This window comes from Tupaia chinensis, unplaced genomic scaffold (genome assembly GCF_000334495.1).
Source record: "Tupaia chinensis unplaced genomic scaffold, TupChi_1.0 Scaffold146625_1, whole genome shotgun sequence".
In the NCBI taxonomy this organism is placed as follows: Eukaryota; Metazoa; Chordata; class Mammalia; order Scandentia; family Tupaiidae; genus Tupaia; species Tupaia belangeri.
In genome coordinates this window covers 872268-886781 of record NW_006206481.1, presented here as the reverse complement: position 1 = coordinate 886781, position 14514 = coordinate 872268, and the positions used below count along the sequence as shown (strand labels likewise).

The window sequence follows — 14514 nt, the reverse complement described above, 5'->3', positions numbered from 1 at the left end:
CACAGGTTTCAATTTATATATTTATTATAGCCATCACTCATTATATAATACTAGATAACAGAGGAAAAGTCCAAAATGTTACAAGTAGTTGAGTCTTTCTTTGGAATTAATTTAAAGAAAGAGAATATCATGGACTTTGTAAAGCTTAGAAATCACCAAATCACTTACTTTACCACATCTTTGCTTTTAAACATCACTTCCCAATCTTGTTTTGGCTTTGTTTTTTAAAGACTTATTTCTTTATGCACAGTACAATACCATGATCTTACAAGAATTCATATGAGTAAAATTTTTCATTTTCTATCTCTTCCTAATGAGCTATTGTTATGTACAATTTTACCTATCTCTAATTGGACCAATGATACCACAATCTTTTCCGAATATACACTCTTATCTCCCATAGTCCTCTACATGGAAATACAAATTCTTCTTTTATTAGCTATGTTAAGATTATCTTTTTAAAAAAATTCATCCTCACTAATTTATGAGACTTTATGTTGCCTAATTTTTAATCAAAACATTTTTCTTTAGAACTGCATTTCACAATAAGGAACATCATAGACAATTCCGTGCATGCTTCCACAGTAACCAGTGGTGCAGGTTTCAAATGTTCTGAACATTATGTCAAATGTTGAAAGTGGTATGTTACATCCTCAATTTATTATACACTGTATACCTGCTTTTAAATGCCATATTTTATTCTACAAAGACATACAATGATTATATGCAAATCAGAAATTATAATAAATAAAAAGTTTTAAGTTATAATAGTATAATGTCTCCAACTCAAATATCCTATAAGCCTTATTAATTTATTCAGCCCTTCAATCTTTTTTTTGAGGGGGGCACCTATTATATGCCATGTATCATTAGAGATAAATATTAAGGATTAGTTTTGTTATAATATATTCAACCATTACCTCTAGACAGATCAAATATTATTTTAAATTAAGTAATTTAAATAGGAATTAGAAAAAAGAAGGTCCCAGATTTGCTTCTCTATCATTTTAATTTTGAAATAATGAAATGTCTTATATTATCCTAATTTTGAAGAAATAAGCCAAGATTTCAATCTTATGTTATCATTACATTTACCCTTAAGGACTTTATATATTTTGAACCTTTATAAGGATTGAGACTTATTGCATTAATTGCCATTTCATTCATTACTAGATATCATTATTTGTTTGTATAATAGAAAATAATTATAAACTTTGATTTAAAAAATTTTAGGGTCAGTCAATAGAGTAGTGATTAAGGTGATTTGATCCCATGTGACTGACTTCATGATTTGAGTCCTGGACCTGATGTCTTGAGAAACACCATGGTCACACCACAATCCTTTCTCCTCCATTTCTCTTTTCTGGATTTTAGGCACACACACACATGAGGACTGTGGTGTGACCATCCCCTATTGGGGTTACTTTCTCACTTTCTCACATGGATGCACTTGAGTACATGAACTCTCTGATAAAAAAAATTAATTTAATAACATATGAAATTAAAATTAGACTTGAGTACATGAACTCTCTGATAAAAAAAAATTAATTTAAGAACATATGAAATTAAAAGTAATAACAAGACAGATGGTAGACAGTGAGAAGAGTGTGGGACAGGATGTCAGAAAGAGGAGTAAGGAAAAGATCATGTAGGGACTCATAGCCACCATGAGGCATTTGATTTTATAATAGAAGTTTTATTGCAATTGCCTTGAGGAGACTCAGAATTATAATAAAAACACATGTTTTAAAAAGATCACTGGGGCTGCTGAGTAGAGAAACGCCAGAAGGTGAGAAAAGTGGGAAAAGGAGGCCAGTTGGAAGGCCGTTGCAGTCACCCAGGGCAGAGTAGATATGGCAAATTTTCTCTGTGAGGGGTCAGATAGTAAATATTTTCAACTTTGCCATCCATACTACCTCACCCTCCATTGCAGCACAAAAGAAGTCACAGATAATATGTAAATGAATGGACATGAGTGTGTTCCAATAAAACTTTATTTAGGGAAACTAAAATTTGAATTTCATAAAATGTTCATGTCTCACTAAGCATCATCCTTCCTTTGATTTTTAAAAAACCTTTAAAAATATAAATAAATTATTTTCAGCTTGCAAACTGCACAACAGGTGGTAAGCTGAACTTTGCTGTGGGGTATAGTTGGCCAGCTCCTGGGTCAGTCTGCCACTGTGGTGGTGGAGGTGGAGAGACATGGATGGATTAGGAATTTATACAGAGAAAGAGCTCACAGGACATGCTGGCAGAGTGTGGATGACAAGTAAAAAGAATGGAGGATGCTGATGGGTTTTGGCCAAGGCAACTTACAGGCCAATCCTGCCATAGATTCTTGGAATCCTGTACCCCCCATTCCAATTGCTCTTTACTGTATGATAAATCTAAACACCAAGACCATTTCAAGACCTGCTTCTAATCATGCCTCTGACTGCTGACATGTACACACCTTACCCTCCAATGAAGCACCTACACTGCATTTCCCAGTCTGCAAGGTTTTGCTCACATGCCCTAAATGCCCCTCCCTTCCATCCGTGTTGTCCAAATTCCAACCATCCTGCATAGGCTATGCAAAATGCCACTAGTCCCATGAAGGCTGCTCTGAGCTGGAAGAAACAGAACACCTGCCCCTCCATTTCAACATCTTGTATCACATTGCTCTGCCCTGATTTGTATTTTATGTCTTGGGACTATGACTGAAGTGTAAGCTTCTCAATGACAAAATTGACTTTCATTCACACTGGCATATCCTTCCCTCACCAGTCTCTTTTAGAATCTACTGGCATCCTTACATTTTCTGAATACTCACTCTTTACCTAAACGTTTAAAAAGAAAGGTGTGAAGTTATAGCCCCTGAATGAAAAAGCTGGTTTCTTATTCTAGTGATAACCTGAAAAAAAAAAGAGATATTTGAAATAGGAACTCCTAAAAATTAAAAGTGGTGCAGAAAAGAAGCAAAGAAGGCAAAGGCTTCACAGCGCCTTTTTTACTTTCCTTCAACATTTCCATTAATTCCTCCAACCCTTGACACCCTATTTTCATCTGAGCCATAAAAATGTCATGTCAGGAGGCTGAGGAGGAGGATGGTAACATAATGAAACCCGAAAATAACACAGTATGCACACACTCCTGTGCACACACACACACACACATGATCTTGTGTTGAAACAGTTATATTCCTCCAAAATGCTTAGAACCAATCCAAGAGACACCTATTTATCCCACTCACCGAGAGATGTTCCCGACCAGTTTTGTCAGCCACATCTGTGGAAGGGATTTCATTACTTCTGTTGGTGGTGTCCCCGATGTCATTCGCTGCAGTCCCGTAATCTTAGCGTGGAGAAAGAGGGAAAAGAAACAACATAAAGTTGTCATTAGGCTTCCAACAAACACGTGACCACAGTAAGATTCAGAACAAAGCAAGACAAATTAGAAAGATCCCAAACCACTGACAGCCTGGCTGTGGAGGAACGTGAGCTGGCCGCTGAGTTAAATTCATCATGATGGGAATGCACTTGCTAAAATGTGGTTCAACCCAGATTATTACATCCTTGTTTTTTTGGTCAAGTTCTAAACCCGATTTAGGGGTTTTATCAATAATTTGCACATGAAAATATATCTCTTAATTGATGGCATATTGGAAACAAATACAAAAGGGAATCGATCATCTAAGAGTTATAGATTTATAGGCCTGGAAGGGCCATTAGAGGACAAGAGTAATAACCAGTTTTACAGCTGAAGAATGTCAGCTCAGGAAAGTTAAATGGCTAGTCGAAGGCCACCTGGTAAGAAGATGTCAGACAGCAGACACAAACCTAGAATGGACTAAGCTATACCAATTCCCAGTGCATGAGTGCACCTAATTTGCATGAAGGGCAGGCACACAAAATTGCATGTGGAATCAGCATCAGTGTGGATCTTGGGTCCCCAGGAAAGCTTATCTGAAGAGCTCTGAATTGCCAATAAGTCACTTTCCAAATTATTAATAGTTGGGGAACTGCATCAACAAAATACTTAGAATTTAAGGGTTTGTTGTCATTTCACCAAATTTCAAATACAGTTGCTATCTGCTGGGTCAATTTTTGGTCGATTTTAGTCTACATGGGTCTGGATGGGAATAAATCACTGGCTTTTTTTTTTTTTGTAGGTTTTGTTAGTAATATCACATTCAAAAAGTTAGAGAAAAATTCTTGGTAAATTTATTGTAGCTAATGTTTGTATTTTTACACTAAGTAGGCACCAATGCCTTCAATTTCCATTCTGAATAATTTACCTAATTAATTCAATTCTAGGTAAACTAGAATTATCATGCTGGCCTTGGGGCAGCCAACTTAAATTGTATTTTTATTAGGAGAGCGTTTTTTTGCATGTGAATAGAAAAATCAACTATTTTCCAGCTGTTTGTTGTTTCATTCTTAATGCCAAAAGCCACATTATTATTTTCCTTTTGAATGTCTTAAAACTTACTAATTTCAAACACAAACTGATATCAATTATTTATTTTTCCCTCTTCATATTATAGACAGTGCTCCCACAAATTTAAATTATTAAATTTTCCATAGTTGAATATCAAGATATCATAACATTTTGGCCCAGAGACCCAAAAAAAGAATTTGGAGTCAATGAGAAGACAATATTTTTTAAGTCTTGAACTTCCTGAAAAGAAGTTCAACCCTAATTTTAAACTGTAGAATCACAGTTTAAACATATTTTTCTATGATACAATTTGAGATATTATTCCTTTAAACCTAATAAAAATAAATCACATGCATAAAATCAGCCAAACCAGAGCTTAGAAGAAATATGACTTAACACACATAATCAGGTAAGGACAATGTAATTGCTCAGTTAAAAATAGCTCAAGTTAAATATATACTCTGTAATTAACACACATAGAATCACTTTAGAGAAAAAAGTGTATATGTGTGTGTGTATATATATATATACACACACACACATACACACACACAATTGAAGAACAATTTTTATAAAATAAAAATATGAATGTGAGTTTTCAAAAAATTTATAGAAAATTTAAGTTATGAAAAAACTACATGAGTTTCAGAAATTTGTGCACTAAAATTTTTCTATGAATTTGTTAAAGTTCTCTTTGTTTAACATTTTAATCAACTCAACTTAGAATCATTTTTAAAATTCAAGCCGAATCTTGAAATAGAGCCTGCTATTTTGCCAAAGTGGTTTCCTGGTCACAAAGGTGGTTTGAAAATATGTTAAAGATGGGTTTTCATATTTAGTAAAACATTCTTGGAATTTGATTAAAATAACAAAGCAAAGATGAGATAGTTCATCAAAAGTTAATATGGTGGGCCTTTTAGTTTCTTTTCATTGGTATTCTTAAAATAACCCCATTGGGGGACCAAGTTTTGCATTGTAGGTTGAGAGAGCTGGATCCCATACGGCTGACCTCACAATTTGAGTCCCAGAACCTATAACTTGAAAAACACGCCAGGCCAGGCATGTGTGCATGTGTGCTCAGTCTCAGCAGGATGCAGAATGGAGAAAGAATGGTAGCCTGATTATACCCCAATGGGAGATGCTTTCTCCCTCTCCTTCTTTTCCTCTTTCTGTCTCTCTCTGGTGAGCACATGCACCTTCTGGGGGAAAAAGAAAAAAAAAAAAAAAAAGAAAGAAAGAAAACACTGAATTTTGTTTAGATAAGCCTACCCACCTCCCAGGAGGCTAAACTGCAGGGGCAGGTCTAGATAGTCAGAGGTTAATCCATCCCTCTTAACAGTAATGATGGTAAGAATGGACCATGACCCAACTGGACCTTGAATAGACATAAAGAGGGCTCGGTGGGGGTCTCTGGGGAAGCTTTTCTCTGGGACACAACCAGCAGCGTTTTTCCTTTCTCTCGTCAATGTAAATGGCAGCCAGCACTCTTCTGCCAACATCATCTTATAACCAGAGGGAGAGCCAGCCTTCAGCAAAGCTGGCACAACAGGCAGGAAAGTGTAGCCATGAAGAGAACTTGGGTCTCTGATGACATGGTTGAGCTGCTGGTTTAACCAACCCTAAAGCAAGCTCCACCTTTGAGCTTCCTGTCTGTAAGCCAGACTTCCTCATTATACAAGTAAGATCATTTTGAATTGGGTTTACTGTCATAGCCAGAAACTGATACACCTCCCTTTTCTTGGTAGTCATGGCTTTTAAACAGGTAATTAGTTCCCAATTATGGAAACAAAATGTTACAGTGGAATGGATTTACTACTTCCAAGAACAGAACATAAGAGATAAAATGCTATTTACAGGCACTGTAAATACCAAGGGAAAACAGCTATCAATATTGAATGATTTTTGAAACAGTGTTTTGAACGATGCAATACTTTAAGTGTATATTTAACTGAGCAGAGGAGTCTTCTTTTAGTTGATTTATTTCAAAATACATCAATATTTTGAAAAAAAAAAAACATATAAAGAAAACCTGATAGCTACCTTCATAAATTAAATCAGGATAATTCGGGTTTGCACCTAAAAAGCAAAACATAGCAAAGATTTGTAAGTATGCATTTTGCAGTTAAAAAATTTACTAACCTATACCAACTAAAATAAGGTAAACATACACAAGTTTTTATAATTGAATAGACTATTCTATATGAGAAATAAGAAAAATCTGAAATTCTTGGTTTACTTCATATTAACTTTGTTTCCCCACCCCAATTTCCCAACTTCCTGCCTTCCAATAATAATAATAATAATAATAATAATAATAATAATAATAGAACGATAAATCACAAATCCTTTGGGAAAAATACCAGCAATTGATGAATTATGGTCTTTTCTCCTTTCTATATTGTTCCTATTATACAACTGGCCATCTAAACTACAGTTTTGGTATTTTTGATTCCAGAGACAGATCATTTTTATACCACACTTTTTTTTTTTTTACTGTCTGATAATGTGGGGCTTACCATATGTAGCAGAGCCAATTGCATTTGTGAATGCATCATTAACCCCCCTGCATAGTGATAGCTAAAGCACAGTTTTGCTTATCACCTCGTTCCATGAGGAGTCTGAAGCTAAAGAAACACTTATTTTTCAGCCTAATGCAACCAGAAAAGTAAGATGCACTAAATCTACTGAAATCATTTACATATAAGGGGTTACAAAAAAATGTGTTAAGGAGAAATGCAAAAATATACCAACCTAATTTTTTTTTAAATGGCTCTACAGTCACTGAGATGATCAGACTTCTACTTTAAGGTATTTTCATAAGACTTGCCAAAAACATTAAATTTTTTTTTTAAGTTAGCATCAGCAAGCACTGGTGACAAAAACATTTGTTACTGATTTTTCCATCAGCGCTAACAGGGTCTTTCTATGGAAGTCTACTTGGAAATAAAATTGAATTTTGTTGTAACATTTAAATGATTGTAAACTGAATTCCCAAAGCTACTTCCTAGGCGTTTAGCCCTCACTCGCCATGTGAAACAGTAAAACTGGTAAAACATAAAGCTTATTCAGTCTTCATTTCACTTCTGAACCCTTTGCAGAAAACGCCATTAGCGTAAAGTGAAATGAGCCAATTTCTGTTCATGCATTCCCCAGCGAATAATTAAGGTTAGCCTAAATGAAGAACCAAATAAACGTGCCCCAATGTTCAAATTAGAATGTTAACACTTTTCAACCAGAAGAATATCTATTTTAGCCGTGACAAAATGAAATGGATGGCTATGCATCTTGAGAAAGGCTGCATGCTGCTGTGTAGTCCGTGCTTCGCACAACTGTGACGGGCACCTTTTCCACTGTAGTCCTTGTGAACGGCGCCTCCTGAAATCGCGCAGTGTGCAGCCTGTGCACCCGCATTCATGGCTCTGCATCAATTCATGCAAATCATTGATTCTGGTATATTTCTTTTCTTTCTCTCTCTTTCTTTCTCTTTCTTCCTTTTTGTTTGTTTTTGTTGTTTGTTTGAGAGGTTTTTGCTATAGGGAGCATGTACTCGCCAGAAAGAGAGAGACAGAGAGACAGAAAGCAAGAAATCACCCCCCCCTAGGGGGGCGTGGATGGCCATGCCACAATCTTTTCTCCTTCATCCTTCTCTCTGGATCTTGGGCACGCACATACACATGCCTGGGGTGAGTTTAAGCCATCAGGTCTGGAACTTGAACCACAGTCGACTACATGGGAGTCCAGTGACATAACCATTACGCCAACTGCTGGTCCCTGATTCTGTTATATTTCAATGGTATTTTGAAGTGTTTTAGAATCTCAAACACCATTTCAAAGGAGTTTTGAGTTGTAACATGTGAATTATGTATTGCCCAGAATTATTCGTAGCTGATAACACACCCTAAAGACAACCCTGCTGTCCGAGTGGTAATTCAGTGAACAAACCAGCAGGAAATCCCAGGGGCAGCCCTCCAGATGTTATCTCCAAGACACACACCCATCCTCTGAAGCCCTTCCCCTTTGTAAAGGCCATGGACCAATAAGTGTCCTCCTCACCATGGAGATATACCACCCATACTGAAGAAAATGTTCTATAACCCCAAGAGAACATGACATTCTTTGAACTACTTAGTAATCCATTGCAGTAGTCTCCTTTATCTGTGGGGAAGACATTCCACAATTTGTAGAGTTTGCCTGAAAGCATGTATCATGTAAAGTCTACATACACTGTTTTTCCCTTTCCAAGCACAACTATGATAAAGTTTATTTATACATTAGGCACAATAAGAGATTCATGACAGTAACTAATCATAAAAACATCATAACAATATACTGTAATAAGACTTCTGTGAATGTGCTCCCTCTCTTCCTCTCACTATCTTATTATTCTGTCCTTATCTATTTTCAGACTGTGGTTGACCTTGGGTATCTGAAACTCATGGACCATGAAACCACAGACTGGGGAGACCATGGTATGTTGGATCTCACTCTGCCTTCTTCCTGCCATCCTTCCCAGCACGCAGTCGGAATGTGCAGAAATACATGCCCACCAGAGCCCAGGCCTCACTTCCAGATCTTGCTCCAGGTGTCCGGGACCCAGACTTCCTTCCCCAAATGCCCCAAACCCACTTCCTAGACTTGGTCAGCTTTTCCTCTCTATCTGACGACCCAAGGGTAGCCACGCCACCAGGATGTACTGACCTAAGTCCCAGAACAGAGAAAGTGAGGACAGAGCTAAGACAGACTGTCTAGGCTGCCCACATGCACACTTGTGAAGCCTTTCATTGTTCAGCTGGGGTTGTGGCTCAGAAGCCAGTGTTCCCCGAACCCCCTTATTCCTGCTTTTTTTTAACCCCCTTATACCTGCTGGAACTCCAAGAGTCTGAGAATTCTGAATTCAGTCTCAACCTTCCAGGTCATTATGAGCACATTACCTGGAAGGTAAGAGGATAGAAATCTATTTCATTTCACAATTCATTAACTTAATCTATAATTTTTAGATATTTGAATAGAAGTATGTGGGCCTTAATTTGCATGAGGGGCATCAACCACCCCAGAATGCCTAGGACTGAAGCAATTCCTGGGACCCTAGACTTCAAGTTTTAAAATGGGACTGTCTCAACCAAATCCTCTTGTTTGCCCAGGACTGAGGGCTTTCCCCAGAAGTTGGCTTTGCATTGCTTAAACTGGGAGAAGTTAGTCACCCTGATTTGTTCCAGGTTCTCAGGGACCCCACATGTGTGCAAGGGCTTGAAGTCATAGTTGCTTTCACACATATAATTCCTCAGGAAATTATACGTAAATAGACAGGACTCAAGGCAAATTTATCTCAGCCATACTAACACAGCTTCAGTGAGTCTGCATGACACACAAGTTTAATCTGCCTCGTCGCAGACTGAAAACACCCAAACACACTTCCCACACAAAGCCCCTCGAAAGATCCCAGAACATCAGATTGATTCCCTGCAGTAAATGTCAGGTATAGAAAAATTGGACTTGAAGTACAATAAAAAATAAACAGGCTAGCCCATAATCTAGACAACAAATCATTTTCCAGCCTTATGATCTATATCAATGCACGCCTTTCCTCCCAAGTTCACCAGCAAAACCACTCGGCCACTTCTCAATATTCTAAAAAGCATTTTTCCTCCTAACTTCATTCTTCCAAATGTAGGAGAACTACTGTCACTTCACTGTCATTATTAGTCACACCCAAATGTCACGTAAGATTATAAAACTCAGAGAGAGACAATGCAAGAGGTATAACAGAAGTTTTTGTTTTATTTTCTCTTTCAAGCATACCGTATTTTGTCTCATGAGGTCTACTCACCACAATAAAGAAATACCTCTCAGTGTACAAAGGTTTAGAAAGACTGGCAGAGATCTAGCGTTGATGAAAAACAAGGGTTGTATTACTCCAACTGACCCCGGCTCATCAAGAACAGTGCTTTGCTTCTAGCAAATTCCTAGTCAAGCAAAACCTGCCATTATGTTTATGCTCCAACAGAAGTAATTCTTAACATCATTTTAAATTCATACACAGAAAAAAATGGCCACTTCAGTCTTAGACTTCTGGCAATAGTCACATTTTTAAAATAAATCACTATTTTTAGGCCTTATTTTAATTTGTTACTTTTACTTAGTTAAGCTACACACCTTTATATGCTCAAGTTAGGAACCCCAACTGAAGCTATTTAGGACTAAAAGATGAACAAGGAAAGACAAACACGATGAAGGAAAAAAGTCCGTGAAAAGAGAATGAACACAGGATAGCGTTCGACTTAAGCAATGTCCTTGTGGTGAGTATTTAATATCAGACTTCTCGGAACACTATCCTAGGAGCTCTTACCAAGCGACAAACCTCAATATGGGCAGTCAGAAGTGGCATCAGGTCCTAAAGTTTCATGTTAGGCACCTCTGGAATAAAGTATAGAAATTCCAAAACACCATTCAATCCACTGTATCTCAGATGAGTGGTGGACTGTTTCATCCTCCACGCCTAGCTCAAATGCAAAAGCTGAAACTCCCCCCATCTAAAGAAGATGAGTGCCAAGTACCACAGTCTGCCGCTCTGACGTTCAAGTTTTGTGTCCTGATGAGTTTTAGAGTCCTAAGTCCCATTCACTTTTATTCATTCTTGACCTCAGAAATGTCGTCAGAAATCTTCAGAAGGGGAATATCAGGTTCATAGTACAGCCTGAATGTCCCCAAGTGAAAACACAATGATGGACCAGCCAGTGGCATGGTCATTCTGGCAGCTGGGTTCCACATAGCCAACAGCTCAGTTGAGTCCTGGACCCAGCAGCTTATAAAAAAAACATCCCTATGAGCGAAATGGAGGAAAAGAGATTGCAGTGTGACCATTTCCCATAGTGGGTGGGAGACCTGTGCCCTCTGACAAAATTTTAAGAAAGGAAAAAAAAATAAAAAAAAGAAGGCAGCTAGCATAACCACAGACTCACCCCTGATCACACTCCACCATAAACAGGTGGTGTCTGGGCCTCCAAGAGAGGAGCCCTTGGGGTATACAGGGTGCCAAACACAAAAAAATAAAATCACTTTTTTCTTTTGCCAACAGCAATACTCCAAAGCCCTTTGCCATTCTCCAAACCCATACTGATGAACCTGACAGAGCGGACATTTATTTTCCATCTTGTAATCGCAATTGTAGCACATAAATCTTCAAGAGTAAACCTTTATGACTTTTTAACTCTCAGAATCTACAGTTAAAGGAAAAACACATTCATCATATAAAAAATAAATTGAAGGAAGAGCAGTAGCCCAACAGGAGAGTTCACTTTCTCCTCTGCTACCAAGATAAAAATACTGATGGAATCCAAGAAGGCACATCTGTTTCATTCCTTTAAGCTTTTAGTTCCCCTCTAATGCCAAAAAAAGAAAGATTTTTCTTTCAATTCTATTTGCAGACTCTCTTTAGTATGATCTTGAAAAAATATTTCAAAGAATTCCTTATGTTTAAGCCAATTGCAAAAGATTTGTACCCTTCAAATAAACAGTCCTTGCTTTGGTCAACAGCATTTTCTAACTCATGGTGGTCAGCCCTTTGATTTCCAGGTCCTTCTCTTCCCTTTCTGAAAGGCAGGCTGAACTCAGGGCCTCAAAACACTGGGGGTTCAGCTGTCTGGGTTACTCTTCCACAGAACCATGAATGTGCTTTGCAGAGACCTGCACTGGGAGTCTTGGCTTTCTCTGGAACAAAGGAGTCTTCCCCAGGAGAGGAGATGATAATAGCATGGGCTTTGGCAACTCCTCAGGAGCTCCGGGAAGCATAATTAATTAACATTAGCACTCTTGAGATATAAAGAGCTATTTAAGTATAAATCTTAATTATAACGATTACTGTTGAGTGTATGGCCGAACCATACTGTTCTCAGTTATTTAAGGCAGAAAAGCAGGTAAGTCTTTCTTTCCTTTCATCCTCAGCGCACAAAAAAGGGGGGAGGGGGGTGGTCTTGACAAATGGCCTACAGAACAAGTGGGAAGGGATGTGGGACTTCACGTTTTCTTAATGTGTAACACTTGGAGAAATATCCTCTCCCTATGTTCTTCGGCCCACATACACCCAAATCTCAATCCTCCAGTTTGGGGCAATTCTAGCTGCTGCAGAGAGCTCCAGTTCACCCAGACGTCATGAATCTTTTGATAAAATGGCACGGAAGGAGAAGCTGTAGGAAAAACTCTTCCAATATTTATAGTTTGTTCCTGACGCACATTTTGCACAGGAGACGAGTGCTCCCGAATTAGGATACAGAAATCACTAACTCCCACTACTTGTGTGAATGAGCATTCTTGAGCTGTGACTTTCTTCCTGAATGAGTGGGCCATAGAGACACTCTTCATGCACTGCCGAAAGAATGGCAAGCTTTAAAACAGAGGTGTTTTATCATCTGGTGCTCTGGCTAGGCTTGTTCCAAGCTCACAACATTAAATCACTTGGATGATGATTTTGATACGAGAATCTACTCTTAATCAATGTGTCTGGCTTTATAGCTGAACTTCAGGGATGGAAGGTGACACCTCAGTCAAATGCGATAGCCTGCAAGGATGACCCAAGTGGAAAAGTTCTGAATTTGTGTCCAGCAACCTCCCCAAATATACAGAGCATGTCTGACTTTCAGAGTTCTTGGAACTTGGGCCATCTGGTCAAAAGATCCTAACAAAGGCTCCAGGTTTCTTCCTCAAGACAAATCATAAGCAATCTCTTTGTCATGACTTTTGGCCTCAAATTCCATTCAAAAAGGCACCTTTATCACTTCTAATCTCCATTCAGTCTCCACACATCCTTCCCTGTTCGTGAAGGGACCTTTCTACATGTAGGATTGAATTCCAATGACAGTCACAAAGTGGATCAATTTCATCTTAGACAAGTCTTTATTTTTGGCTTGTAAGCTAAATAGGATACATCCAAATCTTTGAAGAATCCTCAGATAACCCTGAGCTTTGCCTGTGTGTGCCTGTAACTTCTGTCTCCAAACCCCTTTAAGCTACATATTGAATTCACCCTCCTTTTTTGCCAAACCCAATTAGAAGGCATTTCTGTGCAGCATCTATTCTGTATTTTCTTCACTGTTTCCATTTTATAACCAGGAAGAGTTGGTGAGGCAGTCCTGATGGGCGCCTGACCAGTTCTGTCAGCGGCTCCCAGGTCTTGCAGGGGCGCAGTCATCTCCTCACTACTCTAGGTGTGGGCCACAGACTGGGAGCGTCAGCATCATCTGGGAGCTTGTTAGAATTGCGTTCTCGTAGGGCCTTTCCCAGAGTCACTGATTCATAATCTGCATTTTGACAGGGTCCCAGGAGTTCTGAATGTACATCAAAGTTTGAGAAGTTTTGATTTATAATTTTCTGGGAAGTTTTACCAGAGTGAAAAAGATTCAGTGAGCATAAAGGATGATGATTTTTTAGTGAAACATAAAGTAACCCAAATGTTGGAGGCGGGTCATCTCTGACCATGGTGACATACGAGGAGAATGGGCAGGAGATTGGTTTGCAGCATACCTCTGGGTCCCACTGCAAATGAGGAGGGCAAAATGCCTAGACAGCAAAAAGAACGTTCACTTAAAACTCTCCCCTCAAGGGACCAGCAGTTGGTGTAATGGCTATGTCGCTGGACTCCCATGTAGGCGACCGCGGTTCAAGTCCCGGACCCAGCAGCTTAAACTCACACCGGGCATGTGTGCGTGTGTGCCCAAGATCCCGAGAGGAGAATGGAGAAGAAGGGATTGTGGCGTGGCCACCCCCCCCCCAGGGGGGGGTGGTTCGGTTTTTGGCTCGGGGTCTCTCTCTCTCTGTCTTTCTGGTGAGCACAAGTGTTCTCTAGCAAAAACCTCTCCCAAAATAAATAAATAAGAACCAGTTGTAGGTATTATTAAAGATCATATGTTATGGGTCAATGTGCTTTTTTTTATTTTTAAGAAAGCTATTTACTATAGGATGAGTGTGCTCACTAGAAAGATGAAGAGAGACTAAAGCAAGAAATCCTCCCCCCACCCCACCTCCAGGGAGGGTGGCCACACTTTAATCCCTTCTCCTCTATTCTCCTCCCAGGATCTTGATACGCACGCACATACGCCT

The 14514-nt window shown here is 38.8% G+C and overlaps 1 protein-coding gene across 1 annotated transcript in view; it reads right to left on the bottom strand.

Moving 5' to 3' along the window:
- Positions 1-2766: 2766 nt before the first annotated feature.
- Positions 2767-14514, bottom strand: part of NTRK2 (neurotrophic receptor tyrosine kinase 2) — a gene marked incomplete at its 3' end in the record, with an annotated part of 88637 nt that continues 76889 nt past the window's right edge. The window contains exons 9-11 of the mRNA XM_006168991.3: positions 6463-6498; positions 3236-3336; positions 2767-2822 (exon numbers count right to left, since the gene is read on the bottom strand). Coding sequence (XP_006169053.1) covers positions 2767-2822; positions 3236-3336; positions 6463-6498 — 193 coding nt within the window. The remainder of the gene's footprint in view (positions 2823-3235; positions 3337-6462; positions 6499-14514) is intronic.